This window comes from Centruroides vittatus, unplaced genomic scaffold (assembly GCF_030686945.1).
Source record: "Centruroides vittatus isolate TY-2023 unplaced genomic scaffold, ASM3068694v2 scaffold_324, whole genome shotgun sequence".
Lineage (NCBI taxonomy): Eukaryota > Metazoa > Arthropoda > Arachnida > Scorpiones > Buthidae > Centruroides > Centruroides vittatus.
Window position 1 is genome coordinate 2,574,530 of NW_027122701.1, and position 18,554 is coordinate 2,593,083.

The 18,554-nt window shown below is 28.5% G+C and overlaps 1 protein-coding gene across 1 annotated transcript in view; it reads left to right on the forward strand.

Annotated features, from left to right (window-relative positions):
• Positions 1–2,968: 2,968 nt before the first annotated feature.
• LOC136988190 (potassium voltage-gated channel subfamily KQT member 1-like) overlaps positions 2,969–18,554 on the forward strand; it is an 84,889-nt gene continuing 69,303 nt past the window's right edge. The window contains exon 1 of the mRNA XM_067286020.1: positions 2,969–3,763. Coding sequence (XP_067142121.1) covers positions 3,447–3,763 — 317 coding nt within the window. The 5' untranslated portion in view covers positions 2,969–3,446. The remainder of the gene's footprint in view (positions 3,764–18,554) is intronic.

An 18,554-nucleotide genomic window follows, 5' to 3' on the forward strand; every position in this document is an offset into this window, starting at 1 on the left:
ACTTAGTTTATTAATAATTTATAAACTAGAAATTTTTTGAAGTATTTTAACCACATATTTAATCATATAGTTTCCTCTTGCGTGATTACGTGATTTATAAAAATACATCCAAGAATAAAACTGGTAAAATGCCAATCCGAATTTTAACTATAATTTGCATTTGAGATAAAAATCAATTAAATGAGGGAAAATTTTTTATTTAAAAAAAAGAGAAATGTTAATTTTAGATGATTAAGATGTTAATTAACTCGCTCTGATAGGAATTATGTTTAATTTTGAGATATAAAAAATATAAGAGGAAATCTTCCATTTAAAAATTATATATTAATTGTTAAAGTCGAGTGATGTTTAAGTGTGTTATTACAAAATAGGAAAGTTTTTAGTTCCTTATTCTCTCAGATACTCGATTTTATCAAACTGAAGAGTTTGCTCTTAATTAATGGTTTAAAAGGGAGTATCTTAAGCGATAGAATAATTTAATTAATTTACTATTTTCGTTTATTTTATTTTGTTATTTCTGTTTTTTGGGGACAGGGATTTGCTTGGTTTATCTAAGAAAAACTTCCTTTAGAAACCAAACAAAAGGAATTCATTAGTGTATTATTATTATCATATAAAACTATCAAAACAAATATCAAGTTTCATTCATAAAATAACAAAAATAAAAGCAAGATCTCAATAGAATGATATAAAATAATAATAAATCAATATAAAGACTCATAAAAAGTATCGTTATATCGACAAAGTATTTTGTTTCAATTTATCTTCATCGGAGATTTTAATCTATATTTTAAAAATAGAACAATATTTTTAACTTTCTTTTACTTTATGAATTTTATAAATTAGTTTTAAGCGTGTTTAAATTATAAAATGGCATAATAAAAAAACGCTTCATTTATGAAACTGCTCTTAGTTTTTACGGCAAGAATATGAAATCTCGAAATCATTTGTTTATGATACATAGTAAATGTTTGAGGAAATGTAAAAAAAATAAAATAAATATATATTCGTTTATATTTCAATATATTTTTATATTCTATTGAAAATAAACGTTGGAGCAAAGGGATTTCAATCTTGATAACAGATGCGCTCTGGCAATAGTTTCTGCAAAACTACTCATCCGACTTTTTCGAAACGATTTCAATAGAATAGACGTCTCTTGGATAAGAAGTCCAATATGGACTTTTAGTCTTCTTTCCGCTCTGTTTGATAATATTCGATTTAATACTGTGCTACGGATAGGGACGGATATAGCTTAGATTAACGAGGTGGCAATTTTCTTTCTTGAAACTGGCCACATAAAAAAGCGTATTGTTAACCGAGTTTACATACCGGAAATTTAAGTAAAAAAATAAGAAGAATAAAAAGAAAGATAGATTATATAATAATAAAAATTCTTTAACTTAATATTCGCCTCGAATAAATTATATTAAAAATGGAAACTATTTATTCACAGGGAAATTGCAATCCATTATACTAAACTTCCGTTATTTGAGCAAGTTTTGTAACAGCACGCAATGCTACCCTTATCACTCTTAAGAGTCGTTCGGATCGGAACACGTTTGACAAGAGACCATTAAAATTTATGTCGCGACATGTCACGGACACGTGACAAATACGTCATTCTACACAACCCCTCACTTAAACAAGAGAAAGAAATTCTGCACTTCACTCCGTTTTTTTTTTTTTTTTCCTTTTTCTTCTTTCTATTTTCTGTCTTTACATGTTCGTTCAATTTAAAAAAAGGAGAGAACCTGTGGAAGGAAACAAGGTAAAATTTTTATTGAAGCTAATCCTATTTAAATGGGTAAATATTTATAAGAAAGAATTATCTTCGTTGTAATTATAGGCTGATGTTTGGCATGTTTGGAGATACGAATATTTTAGAATGTCAATAATAACAGAGAATCAATTTGAGATGTTGAGGAAATTTCCACTTCATTAAGGGATCTTAAAATTAATTGATCAAATTCCGAGTGATAATTTATTTGACTGGATAGACAAGTGTTAATGTAAATCGTGTTTCCATCGATTTTCATTGTTTCTATACATGTAGGTGGAATAATTTAAATTCGCCATTTCTTGCACATGAGCCAATGACTTTCTCAAATTATTTTTGTAATTTATCATGCGATTGCAGCTAATTTTACTTTTCACTCCTTATTTCATTTCAAATCCATTTAAATTTATCGTAATAACTTGTACTTTGTCCTTGACCTTTATCATATTAGAAGATCTTTTATAAACTTATATACAAAATGTAAAAAATAAATAATTATAATATTTTCTATACTATTTTCTTTTATATATCCTATATAAATAATACTAAATAAGCAAATAAATGAGAGTAATATTTAAATAATAAACTGTACAATAATGCTATATTAAATATTTTAACATATATGTTCAGTTATAATATACTATAATATAAACTATATTAGAGTGTGCTTACGTTTAGGCATATGTGTATATATATATCTAAATATTATTGTAAAATGTAAGCTTATATATTATACATTTTGTATATATTCTTTTCATATAAATCTATATTAAACTTAAAATTTTTTTTTTCTAAATGTTTAATAAATATTTGAATTCTATTCCAAATATTTGATAGGTAATCAAACTTAAAATTCTATTTAATTTCGTTTCTCGCTACGTTGTTCCCGGTTGTATAATTTATTGTATTAAATTATCAATTACCAGAAATTTAATTTTTATAACTTAATATAAAACATTAAGGCAACACGATCACGTTTCATATGTGGATATTAGATAAAGTCTACATAATAAACTACGCTGTAAATTCAGAGAAAATTCAAAGTAACTAGTAAGAATTCCACTTTTACAGTTTCAATATTGGGGGGTTTATTTTCTACGTATTTCTGCGATACAGCTGTTAATGACGTCACCGCGTGGGCGAGTAACATTACTGCCAGTCACGTGACCGGCAACGATAATTTTACCAGTGAGAGCGAGCGATGAGTGTAATCTTAGTTACGAGGGAAATAACAGTAAGCTGCCGATTCCCTCATTAAATTTTTCCTATTACGGTAACTTTGTCAAGCGACGAATTAAGAGAGAAATTTTCGTAGCGTTGAATTTCGTAAATTTCAAGTTTTTTACGTAGGTTAGAGCTGCAGAGAACGTCGCCGCCGGAACAAAGAGTGGGTGAATTTGGATATGTCGGAGACAAAGAAAAGCTTAGGGCCATATACCGGGGCCACGTGTTCTCGGTCGGAGAGATGGGGAGAGCCTAGTCAGCCATTGATCCACGAATGACGTCATTAGAAGGCGGTGTTCGGTGGATTGGCTGTGCGCAACAGTTCTGCGGTAGACGTTGTGCTATTGACATCAGTTGTTCGGTCGAAAACGATCCAGCGTGAGAAAAGCATGCAGTTACTAACCGCTGGCCTCATATAGTATGGAATTAGAATTAATGTATCATGTCTCCCGTACGAAGGTGGGGAAAGCAAGAAATTAGTGAAGAAGCTGCCACCGCTCTCAATCAACCGACCGAAAGCCATCCACCCATCACAGTGGCTGGACAACTGGAACTGCTGACTATAGAGTGTGGTGACAAGGGGTCCACTTTCAGTGCAAGCCCTGGTCCTACGGCCCAGGCATCGCGTACTAGTCTACTAGGAAAACCCATTAAAACCAGCAGGCACAGAGATCCTAGATATAGGAAAACGCAAGCACTGGTGTATAACTTTTTAGAGAGGCCTCGAGGATATAAATCTGCTACCTATCACATATTATTGTAAGTAGCTTACTATTCAATAAATTTTGTTGCGTGTAGACAATTATTGTGTGCGAAATTTAATATATATAATGTGTATATGCATATAATTTTTTAAACATTTAATCTTAAATAAATTGCATTATATTAAATTAATTACGTGGCTACATTAAATCGTTAATCATTTTTGCGATTCTCACAGTGAAAAAAATACCAAATATTCTTGCATGCACGTTGTTATTAAACTGATGCTATTGACATTATATAAGTATAGAAAATCGGTATATATTATCTTAATATAAATTAAGGTTATATTATTGTATTTTTAAGTTAAATAGTTAAGAATTTTTCTTAATAGCAATATTTTTTGTTGCACATTTCGAACTATTAATTGCAGTTTAGCGCATTTTTTTTCTCTTTTCGTTTTGGTCTTTGTTCTTTAATTTCTGTTAGCTTTCGTTCGCCTCTCATCGATTTTCGTTAATTTTCGTCCAGACTTTTTAAAATATATTTTAAAATTAGAAAATAGTTAAAAATCACCAAATTACAGGCTACCATATTTTCGTTTATTCTAGAAGAGAGGTAAAATTCCGTCTGGTTTTCTGTCAATGTGTTATGTGTTCGGAGGGAATTAATATGTGGAGAGATGAAAAAACACTTGGAAAAATATCACGTGATGAACAAGCGTTAAAAATTACGTAATGGGAAGAGAGAAGGGATCTGATGATGATAAATAATGCAAGTTTTAATTTCTTTAACCCATAAAAACGAAGACAGGAAGGTAGCATAGATTATTTGTTTAAAAGTATACAACGAGAAAATCGACTAGCTATAATAAGTATAACGATCGATAAACGATAGATCCAACTATTTATTGCTAGTTCGATATTTTGATGTAAGGATAACAAAAAAGCAACTTATCATATATTAACAGATGGACTCACATTGGACAACTGAACTATATTTAGCAGTTTCAAAAATAACTATAAGCCCCTATACTATTTAAGGAACTAGTCGTAAACACAACTAGCAAACTATCGACAAAAATATTGGAGCAACAGGGATGGTCCACATAAAACTTTTTAGTCGTGTAAAATACCGAATATTACACGAATTAATTTTTAATACAGTAACGCAAATATTAATTTTTAAGTGTACTGATTTTTATGTATCGTTCTAGATAAAGCACTTGATTATCGATCAAGTCATATTTCCGAGATTATATATTCTTGGCATATCATTGCTTTGCAGTTATATATATACTTATATATAAAATTTAAGTATATTATTTGCTTGAATCTATGGAATAGTCCATGTTATGGGGTCTTCTTGCGTGCCTTCTTTTCATTGAGGGCGTTGTCATATTTCATTCTTACTGACGATCAGACTTATATACGTTCTCTTCTATTTCTTCATTAAGATAGAATATTTTTACAAGATATTATTTAAGGAATATATAATAATAAATTCTTGATACGCAGTATTACTGCACCTTAAGTCATTTATATTTTATATAAATGTAAGTTGCAATTGAAAATTTAATAATACATCTCCAGATATAAATTCACTGTTCTATTTTGTGAAGTAATCTAGAGTGAAAAAATTGTTCTAAAAAAATCAACTGATACACACTAACATCAATTTTCGATTATCCGTTTCTATGACAACTAGAAGCCCCACTTACCTATAATTTTTCCTATTTCTTCCTAGCTGACCAATATTTTACTCTTAAGAAAAGCTTGACATTTAAAATTGTTAATGATTAGCCTAAATATATGCTATAGAATCTCCTATATGTTTATTTATTTTTCGATTAGAATATATTCAGAAGATATATTTAGAAAACAAACTTTAAAAATCTATATTAAGCGACAAAATTCTTAAATAAATATTCGAAATTGTATCATAAACGATAGATTTTCGTCTCTCTTATCGTTATTCTTCCGCACCTCTGATTGCCAATTGATCATCGATGCTAATTGCATTATATACAAATTTTTACCTTAATTACATTCGGATTAACGTGATTTTCGTAGTTACATATTAAACAGCGTGTTCTAATGATGCTGATAGATATATGACACTTAGTGAATTAGATCCAGATGGATTGCTCCTGACTCAGAAGTCAGATTTCCCTGCGGTAGCCTCTACTAAGGAAAGCACTAATGATATGAAAGACAGATAACGTTTCTGCCACACCACTCCCATCATTAGAAGTGACCAATTCTTCGACACATTCTCATCTAAAATCAGCGATAATGTTTACTTTATTACAAGTAATTTATAGATATTATTATCTTACGAAGTATGCAATTAATTTGTCCTTTATATTCCTACGGTAATTAATCTACTTGCCGAATATTGAAGCACATGTTTAATATTTATTAAAAAATATTATTAATTTCTAAATATTATGTATTATATTTATACGCAACAACCGTTCTAGTAATTTTTAAAAGGCATCTTTCTAAACTTACTTACAGCGAAAAGTATGTAGAATTGTTTATAATTACAAAGTTTCATCGACTTCCCTCTGAAACTTTCATGGCCCCTAAGGGAAGCCCTGTAAGGAAGCCCTGGTTGTCTGCACGATAATGTTGTACAGCTTGGTTAAACAGTTTACTAGTTTTTTAAACTGCAGTAATTAATATAATTGGTTTATATGCTATAAATTTTACTCTAGTTTATATTTAACGTTAAAATTTTGAATAAGTATTTACATTCTGCACTATAATTTATAATTAATATGGCAGTTAATTGTATTACTACTTTTTCTTATAAATTAGTTATAGCATATGTTCATTGGAAAAGCGCGATCCACTTCATATTTATGCACATTTATTTGTTTTAAAAAAATAAGAAAAAGTATATTTGCTTTTTAATGAGTCATAAACTTAATACGCGAGATTATCATTAAATTTCGAGAATAAAATTTAACAAAATAATAATAACAATTTTAATGATATGCAGCGATGTAAGCAATTGTAGACTACATTTACGGATTTGTTCGTTCGACATCTGTTGTGCATGATTACAGCTCTTCGATGTCTAGTTTCCCCCTCTCTCTTTTAAAATAGGTCTTTCCTATGACGTGTGTATACTTATCGAGTAATATAGACAGGAGGTAAGACAAGTCCATTTAATGATTAGCTGGTTGGTGAGGGAAAAGTGGGAGGACTTGGCCTCATATCCCATTTTAAAAAAGAATCTCGTCTACTAATGATATATAAATCATTGACGCTCTCATCGCTCTATTTTCTTTTCCTGTCTTTCAAAAACTATCGAATCTTTGAATAATTCCTTTTTTTTTTTTTTTTTTTTAGTGTCTTAATATCTTTTAAAGTTTATGAAATTAAAAAAAAAATAGATAGAGCGCAAGCAAACTTACCATCATTAATTTGTTATAAATGAATTATAAGCGCTCGTTATCGTCTTTTTGGATTTTTCTTCTTAATATTTTATTGATAATCATTTAATAATTCTGTGATAAGTGAATTTAATGACATAATAGACAAGGGAGAAAAGAAAATTACAATAATTTTTCTGCATTTTATTATTGTTAATGCTATTAAATAAGGGAAAATGTAACGTATTGTAAGGAAGATTGCATAGCATTCGAAGAATAATCTTGATTCAGTTAAGAATCATTATCCTCTTCATATTTTCTTAAAGAAATATAGAAACTATCATTTACAAATCATTATTACATCTTTTATATATTTAGAGAAAATGCTATGTTAAATATATATATATGTATATATATATTAACCAGCTAATAAAAAAAACAATATGTAAAGTTTCATAAATTAAATATTTAAATAACAAACAAAATTATATCGTTATATTCGATATTAGAATATGTTAAATTGAAAGAAGTTGTATATGACCGAAAAATATATAATTAATTTAAATATACAATAAAACCTGTGTAAACCGGACCGCACCGTACCCAATCTTTTCCACCGTTTTACACAGGTTTTTATTTTTATATCTTTAAATTAAATTATTTACTTTACATATTGTTATGATACTTTAAATGGAAATTTGTTATTTAGTCCTAATGATGAAATTTGTGAAAATAAATCGACAAAATGCGAACGGCAAAGATTTATTTTACTTGAAATTTTAATTCAAAAATATATATATATATACATATATTATCTCGATAGAAATTATTTTATTTTATTTTTTATTTCCAGTAGCTACAAAATAAAAGAGTTTCTTAAGTGTTCACTCGATAAACATTTATTATATTTGTTTTTCTCTCCTAAATACTGCACTACATGCGGGTTATATAATAAAAAAGGTGTAATTCTGTAATGATACTAATTATTAGCTAGCAAGAAAACTTTTAAATTAAATAATATAAAATAAATTAATGTACTGTTTTTTTTTTAATTGGATCCTTTAATTTATGCGTGATTTTATTTAGATTAAGTTAAAGTTAACGAGAATTTGTAATACATCTAAATGAGGATCTCTAATGTTTATGATGATACAGAAAATCTGAGTAGAGCAATTGGTAATCTATATAATTAACTCTAAAATCCCGAAATGGTAATTATTAAATCAAATCTTTACAACAGTGATTTCATTAATATAGATTAGAATAGTGTATTAAAGTTAGAAACTAAATTATTCGAATAATAATTGTGATTGCGGTGTGTTCATTACACATTAAATTATTCATACTTAACCGAAAAAGTGTGAAATAAACTGAGTGAACGAAGCAAGTTAATTAACTTGGAGTTTAGACAAATATTAAAAGAGATCGTTTAAAAATTGTGAGATAAGGTGCGAGAGATCTGAAATTGGTGAAGATAATGAAATAGCTAGATTGGGGATAATCAAATGAAGATAATTTTATCACAATGTAGGATCAATAAACGCAAAATGCTTACATAAAAATAAAAAAACACGTGTCGACAGGTCCGTCGAGAGCTTTTATAGGGCCTAGGATATACACGCTATACAATTCAAAGCTATACACGCGAATAAGCGTGTATAGCTTTGAATTGGAGAAAACTGTAATTATTTTCTGTTAAACTTTGTGTCCTTAATTGCTAAAGTATCATTTATCTTCTCTTTCAACAGAGGTTGAACTAATTTTCTGCTCCAATCTAATTCAATTATTGGAATAAAGTAATACACACAAGAAGACTTTTAGAAACAATAAAACCTTAAAGATTTTGTGATAAACAATTCAAGAGCAATCATCTTTTCATGTCATTGATCATTTTGTAAATCCGTCAATCTCTTTTAATAGTTGACATTTAAATGAACTGATGAGATAAATTACGTAAATATTTGAATAATTTAATGCGTTTATTATCAAGTAAATTAACCAAATTTTCTTTAAAATTTGCATATTATTCAAATTTATTTTATAGTAAATTACTTAAAAGAAATTCTTCTTGAGTCTTTGCTTTAATTATTTTTAAAGATTAATTATTAAAAAATTATATTAAAACTTTGAATATTTAAAGATGTTCTATAATCCTTATCGATTTAATTTTTCCCCCTAAAATTTCTCAAAAATTTATAATAATCGAACCTGTCTGACAAAATTTTAACGATTATTCTGATATTAAGTTTTGCTGACTGGATGGCCATTAATATCTCATTACATTTATTGTGATTTTTATTTAAATTTAAAATAAAAAAAAGAACTTAAAACTGAATAATCAATTATAAACATTTGCAAAAATTAAATTTTAACTAAAAATTATGATTTTCCGAAACAGATATTTACACGAATCAAATCAATTAATAAATAAATCAAACCTGCGAGTAACGGACACTGACGTAAACGTAAAAAATGGACGTTGTTTGCAGGTTATTTTGTATGCATTTTTTTTCGACAGATTAATTAATTATTTAATTATAAATATATAAAAATTAATATTTATAATTTGAACTAATCCATCGCGCAGTTAACTGAAGATTTGACATTAAATTTTTACTATTTAATATTTATTATGTTAAAAAGCATCAGTTTTTAGAACTTATTAAAAATTAATTTCATGAAAAATTCAAGAAGCTGAGCGTAAGAATACTTCTCTCGATATATATATATATATACATATGTACATATATAATTTATTATTTTTTTTAAAGGTGAAGTGTATAATTAATTTAATGTTTCTTAATTATATCATAATTAATTTCTTTCCTTTCCTTATTAATTTAGTAAATCGATTAAATTATGGTAATTAATTAAATAATGTAACACAATAATTTAATTTCTTGTATTATCGAGTAATGAATTTCATTGATAAAACAGTAAAAATCATTTAAATTTACTTATTACTCTGGGTTTGTATTCATTATAAAAGTTACATGTATACGTTTGAGGATTCTGTTTTTGACAGTTTGATGATGATAAAGAAGATTCGTCGCTGACCAATTCTTTGCATTTCACGTGTCAACAACGCTCTTCTTAATCATCTTCCACTAACAATACATCTTTCCAGCACACAATTGATCCTACGCGGCAAATTGATGATTCAACACAATAATTAATTCTTGTTGTGGAGCTGTTGGCAGGATAAATGTTGTTTTCCGTTAGATTGGGATGTGTTAATTATCTCATAGCACTTAATTAATATAATCATTAATTAATAATAAAATATGCAAGATAGTTGGTGATAAAAACATAGAAGTATCTTCGCAATTGTTCAGAGTAAAATCCTTGTTTTGTAATTAGTTTCTGAAGTCGCATGTTTAAGTGAAAACTTAATTCATGAACTGTTTCTAAGTTATGTTTTTACAGCTGATGATAATTTATTCGACAGTCGATAACTTATTTATAAAAATAAACTTCATTGAAGACGATTCTTAGAACTGAGCAATTTCCATCCGAAAGTTTCTCTTTCTCCAGATAAGCACTTAGTAGGGATTTTATAATTTATCTTCGCAAATTCATACATAATATAACATCTGAGAGACATACTGTGTGTGTAATTATTAAAATGACAAGTGTTCGCTAGGAACTTATTGGGCTCCAATTTGAAAAAATTGTAGACCTATAAATTCCCACTGTCATCTGTCCGTCCGTTTGTCTATCTTTCCTTGATCTTGAGAACAAAGTTAGATATATGAATATCAAGACTAGATGTAGAAAGCATAGGGACAGGAGGCCTAGATTAACTATATAGAAACGTCTGAAGTAAACTGAAAGTCACGTAATTTAAATTCAAAACTTCCCCTGAAAGCAGTTAGATAGATCACCAGCACGGCTCCATTGCCAACGGAAAAGTATGATTACAGGAACAAGGTACTACAGTACTAATTTGAGGTGGAAAGCATACATTTTAAATGAAATCAAAATATGATTAAAAATTGCAGTTCGGCATTGTGACCATGTCACAATAAATAATTGCTGGTTTATAAACACATATTTTCAGTTCTAGTCTTTGTTTTGAAATTTATAACTTGTTTTTTTATTATGCAGAGTGGATAAAACCACTGAACATTGTTCTCGCGGATTCTCACCCCATCAACGGGCTGGTCACGTGGAGTTTTCACGTGTTTAACACCTAAATAGAAGCCAGTTTCCCATTAAAAGTCCTCCCGGGAGGCAGATTGCCCATGTGTTGCGCATTGCCTTATTCCATCACTCCACTCCACTTCATTATGCCATCACTTAAAAGTATGCAAATTTCGTAGAAATTATCAGAACGAGATAATTATACTTTATAGAACGGAAGATTCTGTAATTATTTTGTATCGGTACAGCATTTGATAGAATTTTAAATGAGTAAACAACTTCAAAAATATGCACTTAAGGGAATAATCTGGTTCTGACGTGCGTATAAAATTTATAAAGATTATACTTTATATGAATATTTAAAAATATTTCTATGAATATTCATTAAAAATGTATTTGATAATGTTTATTAATTCTTTTAAATTACAATTTATTTTTTTTTCCTCCATATATTATTCCAGACTATTCATTCAAAAACTATTCTTGTATCTTAGTATAAACAAATAATTAGAAAAATTTCATTGAATTCAATTTCAAAGCATAAAAATATTCTTAATTAACTTAATCAGTAAAAGAAGATCGATTTAAATTACTTCAAAGCTTTACAGAATCGTTGAAAAGAAAAATAACGTCACAATAGGAAAAAAACAAATGTAAAGTCTTTTGTAAGAATTTTTCGAAAATTTGTAAATTATTTCATTTAAAAAATCCAGAAATTAAAATTAAAATTAAATATATATATTTTTTTCATTTGTAACTTTAGTATTTTCGATTTTTTAATAACATTTTGTTATTTTGTTGCTGGAAGGGAAGGAAGGATGCATTACCTAAACAATTTTTCTTTTACTGACAGAATTTTACCATTATAAAAATTGTGTTTAGAAATTTTTATTAAATTTTTTATAATAAAAATAAATCTGGACGGCGGTAGATAGAGATATTAGCAAACGTTAAGGTATTAGAAGTAAAGAAAGCGAACGTAATTGGTATACCACGTTAAAGACAGATAAGAAGGAATATTTTCTTCACGTTGGACAGTACATCGCAGGAGGAGCAATAACAGAAAAATTAATGATCCTAGCAATAGCAATAAAATAAGTATGGGAGATAAGGAATTACAGTTAAGTCGAAGAGAAGAAAGATTTGCTGATTAAACGAATGTCATCCAACTTGCATGAGGATTTACTCAATATCAGAACTCTTCAAATGACTATTAAACAAACTAAAAATAGATTTTTTCTCTTTATTTTTTTATATACACACCATCGCCTCGGTTGTCTTCATTATGCTAATGTAACAATTACGTGTATTAGGTGTACACGAGCGAAAAATACGTCAAACTGTAATTAATTACTGGTTAAGTGTGTGTATTAGAAACAATATAAATGAATAACGGTTACTTTTTGAAGTAATATCGCATTATTGAGTTATTAATGATTTGCTATACTGTGTCAATATGCTATTTTGGTGTTGGAGATAATTGAATTGTCTCAGTGTTGACAGAGTAAATTGTGTTGTGGTATATTAAATGCAGTGAGCATTTCTTTATTATTAAATATAACCGCGGTAAATAAAGTAAAACGAATACTTTTAATTGATGAGTTAGCTTTTGAATATATAAAATTTATTAAAAATATTTTCTACGGACAAAAAATAATGAAAAACTATTTAAAAAAAACGATAAATTTTAATATGACGTTACTTAAATACGTTCTTTGTAAGAATTTTTGAAAAATTCTAAAAAATAATTAAAAAAGGATTATTTAAACAATTTTTACAATGGTTTTAATAAAATGTGAAACAATTTTTATTTTAAAATCGATATAAAAAGGTAATAAAAAATTGAGATGCGTTAAAATGAAGTAAATTCTTTGTTGATGGAGATTCCAACACGAATTGTTCCGAGTGGCTAACACCACTGTTCAGTGATCTTGATTAGTCGCGGGTTCCTACCTCATCTCACTTGACGTTTTTGGGTTTTCTTCACGTGTGTAACCCTTAAATATGGACAGTTTCCCGTAGAAAGTCTCCTTAATAGAATGCTCATACGTCGCGTTGCCTCATCCTTCCAATCCAATCCAACACTAATTCACATCCAACACTAATTTTTTTTTTTAAAAAAAAAAAAAAAAAAAAAAAAAAAAAGAAAGAAAAATACACAGAGTAAAAATATAGATCTTAAGTTTAAAAGACTTATATAAATATAAAATATTTAAAATTTTTTACTTTGAAAAATACAAAAGAAGACGGAAACCGTCGTGAAATTTGTGACAAGCGTCAACATACTTCTGAAACTTGACAGAAAGACATGTGAATTGACGGGATTAGATGACAAAAAACAGAGCATCGGAGACACATGGGCAAACTGTTCATTGTCTAAGTAATGGATGGTTGAATCACTCGGAATTGAATGGAAAGAGACAGCTGACTATCTGGCTGCTGGCATTTTGCTCTGTTCCACTACAGTAAAGACTATTCTACTATTTTTCCACATATTTTATCTTTTAGAAATTGCTTAAAATCTATATAAGATCATTATTTTAAAATCATTATTTTAAATTTTATCATTCATATTTCTCCGACATTAATTACGAAGAGAAATATATAAACATGCTTATTAAAAATTAATCTGAGTAAAGACTAGCAGGTAAGAATTTCAATTTCCGATGATATAAAGCTGCGGAAATTTCTCAAAATTGATGATATCGACAAAATCATTAAATGTATATCCATCATTGATGTCATTGGAAATATGGAAGAATTCGTCCACATCGTTGAAAAATCGCATAAAATGCTAAATATTTAGCGACAGAAAATTAAAACTACAGGCATAGAAAATAATATTTCTACCGATTTTACTAAAATATTTTTAATAATTTTAATAACGTCGGCAGAAATTTTCTTTTTATATATATATATACGCGTATTTAATGATGAGCTAACGATTAATGAATTGAAAATTCATTCGAGTGAATAGAAGGGTAACGTACTTAAAGCTTGAATATTTATCTTTTAAAGGAAGACTTTTAAGATGAATAAATAATCTTGAATATTTACTTAGCATGTATACTCTACTTATTATGTAGTGCATTAAATAATACACCTACATATTAAATATTTAATCACGAAGAAAATAGTTCTCAGAATAGTTTTGTCGTTTTATTTAGTCTCCATACAGTCTGGTTTCTCATTTTCCAGTTAGAGTTTCGAAAATTTATGTTAGAATTTTCGCTAAAATCGCGAGTTACAGTATTAAATTAATAACCGATTTTATTTACATTCTAAAAAGTATCGTTTGCTCTTACAGGCTATTTTCTTAATGTGTTAAATTAATTTCTCAAATATTCATTTTTCAGTTAGAAGTTAAAGCTAAAATTAAAAAAATATATATATGTACCTACATTAAATTTCGTTTTATAATTACATATTTATTATTTTCAGTTTTCTCAGCTAGTTACTGATTGAGTTGATAAAACCACTGAACATTGGTCCTGGGTTCGCGCCTGACCAACGGGCAAGCCACGTGCTGTTTTCCGAATTTTCTTCACGTATCAAATACCTAAATAGGAGCCAGTTTCCCACAGAAAGTCCTCCCAGGAGGCACCCCCTTCGGCATGTGTTTCGTTGCCATATGCCATCAATCCAATCCAATCCAATTTTCTTGAATATGTGATAAAAAATATGTATTATGAGGATCTTTTATTCATAATGTTGTTTACAGAGATTATTTATTTGCTTGCTTTTACCCATTTTATAGCATATTTTATTTTTAAAATATGATCAAATCTTTCCTTCAGATTTGTTTTCTTTCCTGCAGCGATTCAATTTACCAGTTTTATTATTATTACTTATTCTAACTTTTCATTTATATATTACAAAATGAGATATTTTACTTTCTAAACTTTACTTTTATCTAAAAATTGCATTAGATTTCAATTAAGAAACAAAACTATTCTGACTAGATTTGGTTTGTCGTAATTTTCACTGGAAAGATCGTACATCACTCCTCAACAGTATAAATTTCTTCTTTTATTTCAGATATTTTCTGGCTCCAGAATGAAAGACTAGAAATATTTTGAGAGTAACTTTTCACCCGAAGATTAAAAAGTTTAAAGTTTACATCGTTGATTTATAGCTTAAAAAGAAACTATCTTTCATATATTGTACGTTTAATCGTAAACTTTTTTTATTATTTATTACTATAGATCAATAAATTAAATCAGTATTTTTATAAAAAGAATATATATATATCCTGCATATATTATATAAATACAATAGACTTTCAATAACAACCACCTGTAAACAGCGAACATTTTAGGAACTTTTTAAACAAAAATGCATAAAAATAACCTTCGAACAACTTTCATCTCTAAACAATAGCCACGTTATTTTCAGGAACATTTTATTAACAAAAATGTATACAAAATTATCTCCAAAAAAGTCCATCTTTTATGTTCCCTTCAGTGGCCGTTGTTCAGAGATTTGATTCTAATTGAATATACATTAATTGTAACAGTATAAAGGTAACGAAGATAATCTCCTGTTTATTATTATTTTTTTAATAAAAAGAATTAAATTAGTTTTTGTTCAATTTTAATGAACATTGGTATAGAATTACTTCATAAATCACTTCGTGTCGTTTCCATTTACAGGTATTAAGTGCTTTTGATTATGGTCTTCGATAATTGAAAGAAAATCGTAAAAGGAGAAACAAATAACAGCAAATATAAATTGAGGATTAAAAAATTGATTATTAATGCAGTAGAAATTTTGTTTTGATCCAAAAATAAATTTCTATAAAGTAGAAAGTACATCGAAAAATTGTTTTCCCAGGTTACAGTTTTCTGTTTGTAGCAATTACTCGATTGATGTTTTATTTTTTGTGGAGTCAATAGTTTGTCACAATCAATTCTCTTCAATTTTAGAGGACTCTAAGTGATTCTCGAACTCGGAAAATTCTTAACTTGCTTTAATGCTCACCAGGACCGAGAAGATAAAATCGCTGAATACTGGTAGTTGGTTCGTTGGTGAGGTGGGTTCGCGCCTCACCAACGAACTGCCCACGTGTGGTTGTCCTGGTTTCTTCACGTATGTTATACCTGAATATGGGCCAGTTTCCTGTAGAAAGTCTCCCGACTAGCATTCTTCTTGGCAGATCGTCACGTGTTGCATTGATGTATCTCATCAAACCAAGCCTTAACATGCTTTAAACATTTATTCTTTAAATGTGTTAATTAAAATATTATAATGCATGTTTTATTATTTAATTAAACAACATTATCTTCTAATTAACAGAAGAAATTATTCAAATAATTCAGTAATGTGCTGGAATATCTTGCTTATTATATTAACTTATCATATTCGTCTCATCAAACTTTCACATTATTTTAAATATTTATTTAATGTTGTTAATGCACTAAAAGATATTGAATTATCGTATAATTTCAGCTGTTCAGATTAAAATTATATAAAGTAATCGTTTTAATGTGTGTATATATATTATATAATATATAAGTTAGTTTATTTGGAACCAAAAAAATTTACATTGAAGTACCATTATTTAAGAAATTATAACATTAATTGGACTTTTATTACTTTTTAATAAGTTATTTATGAAGTCTTTATATAGTCAATAATTATATAATTTATATACGTTATAAATTATTAAAATAAAACATTAATAGACTGTTCTTACTGGTAAAATACAATCAAACCTCCAGAAACGGCCACCTCTAAATAGCGGCCATTTTTTTCAGTAATGTTTCTTTTTGAAATGCATATAAAATTACCGCCGATCAACGATCATTTTTTGTGTTCCCGTCAGTGATCGTTGTTCGAAGGTTTGACTGTACTAGACTATTTTTCCAGAATCGTATTCTTCTAATGTTACAAACATATATGTTTATGTTGAGGCAGACAATTGAAATTTCCTTGGAAACGTGTTTTAATGGTAAGGACACATTCGATTTCAGAAATATCTTATAAATCCTCCAACCGCACTCTTATAATGAATACACCCTGTTGTATTGTGAAGTGAATATTGGAGAAACACTGTCCTTGAATTTTTTCGAAGTTAAATTAAAATAATTGTTATAGAAGCGTGAAAATGGCGCCACGGTGTCTCTCTGCTTCATATTTATTTATATAAGCAGCAGAAAAAGAAAAATGAAGAAGTAAATCATATTGACTTGAATTTCTGAGTACACGAGGAAAATTCCATTTACCTCATGTATTTTGAAGGAAAATTAATTCATTTACATTTGCAATATAAGTCAAGTATAAAGCTGTAAACTAGTACGAATGACAACGAAAACTTTTATGATGAGGAATATAAAGTGAAAATTGCATAATTTATGTTTCTCGTTATTCAATTCAAAATTCTCTATTAAAATTTCATCCATGCTTCGTTGTCAGCAGAGAATTTCAGTAATAATAATTATAATGAAAATGCAGAATAATTTTTCCGAAGAACATGTTATTTATATTTTGACTTAATTCTTCCAAATGGCCCACCAGTGATCGAATGGCTAAAACTACTGAATGCTTGTAGTTAATCATTGGTTCGCCCCTCATCAATGGGCTGGCTGCGTTGAATTTTCCAAGTTTTCTTCTCGTGTCTAATTTTTAAATAGGTGTTTCCCATTGAAAGTCCTACCAGAAGACACATCCATTGGCAGATCGCCTACGTGTTGCGTTGTTTTATTCCATTAATCTAATCCAATCAGTCTTCCAAATGATGAATCGTATTAAATAATATTTTATTGTAAAATTAGCAATTAAAAATAAAATAAACATTAAAAAATATTAGGTCAACTTCTGCCGGTTTAATATTGACACGTGTGGTCTTGCAATGTCATGAGAAAAGCGCAGAATGTTCATCTATGGACGAACTACGGTGGACTGGTCACAACCAAATGTCTTGCTCATTTCTCTCCTGGTCAGGTATGGGTTGGCTTCCACCAGCTGTCGCAGCTCGTCATCTAATATGATGGAAGGCCTTCCTGAGCGTAACTAATCTTCTACTTCATATTGCTCAGCTTTAAATTTACTAAACCAATCGCAGATTATAGTCTTAGAGATGACATTCTTGCCAAACGATTACACCATACGGCAATAAGATTCAGCTGCTTTTAGACCAAATTGATATTATTTATCAATTTGGTATAAAAGCAGTTGAATCAAGAGCTCATGGGAATTTGATCACGAGAAAGTGTTGGCAAACTTGACATATTTGAAAAGATGGCATCTGGAAGGTTCTTGTGGTGCATTTACATACAACAAAACAAACTTCTACATGCCATCTGTCAGAGAACGATTTCAAAT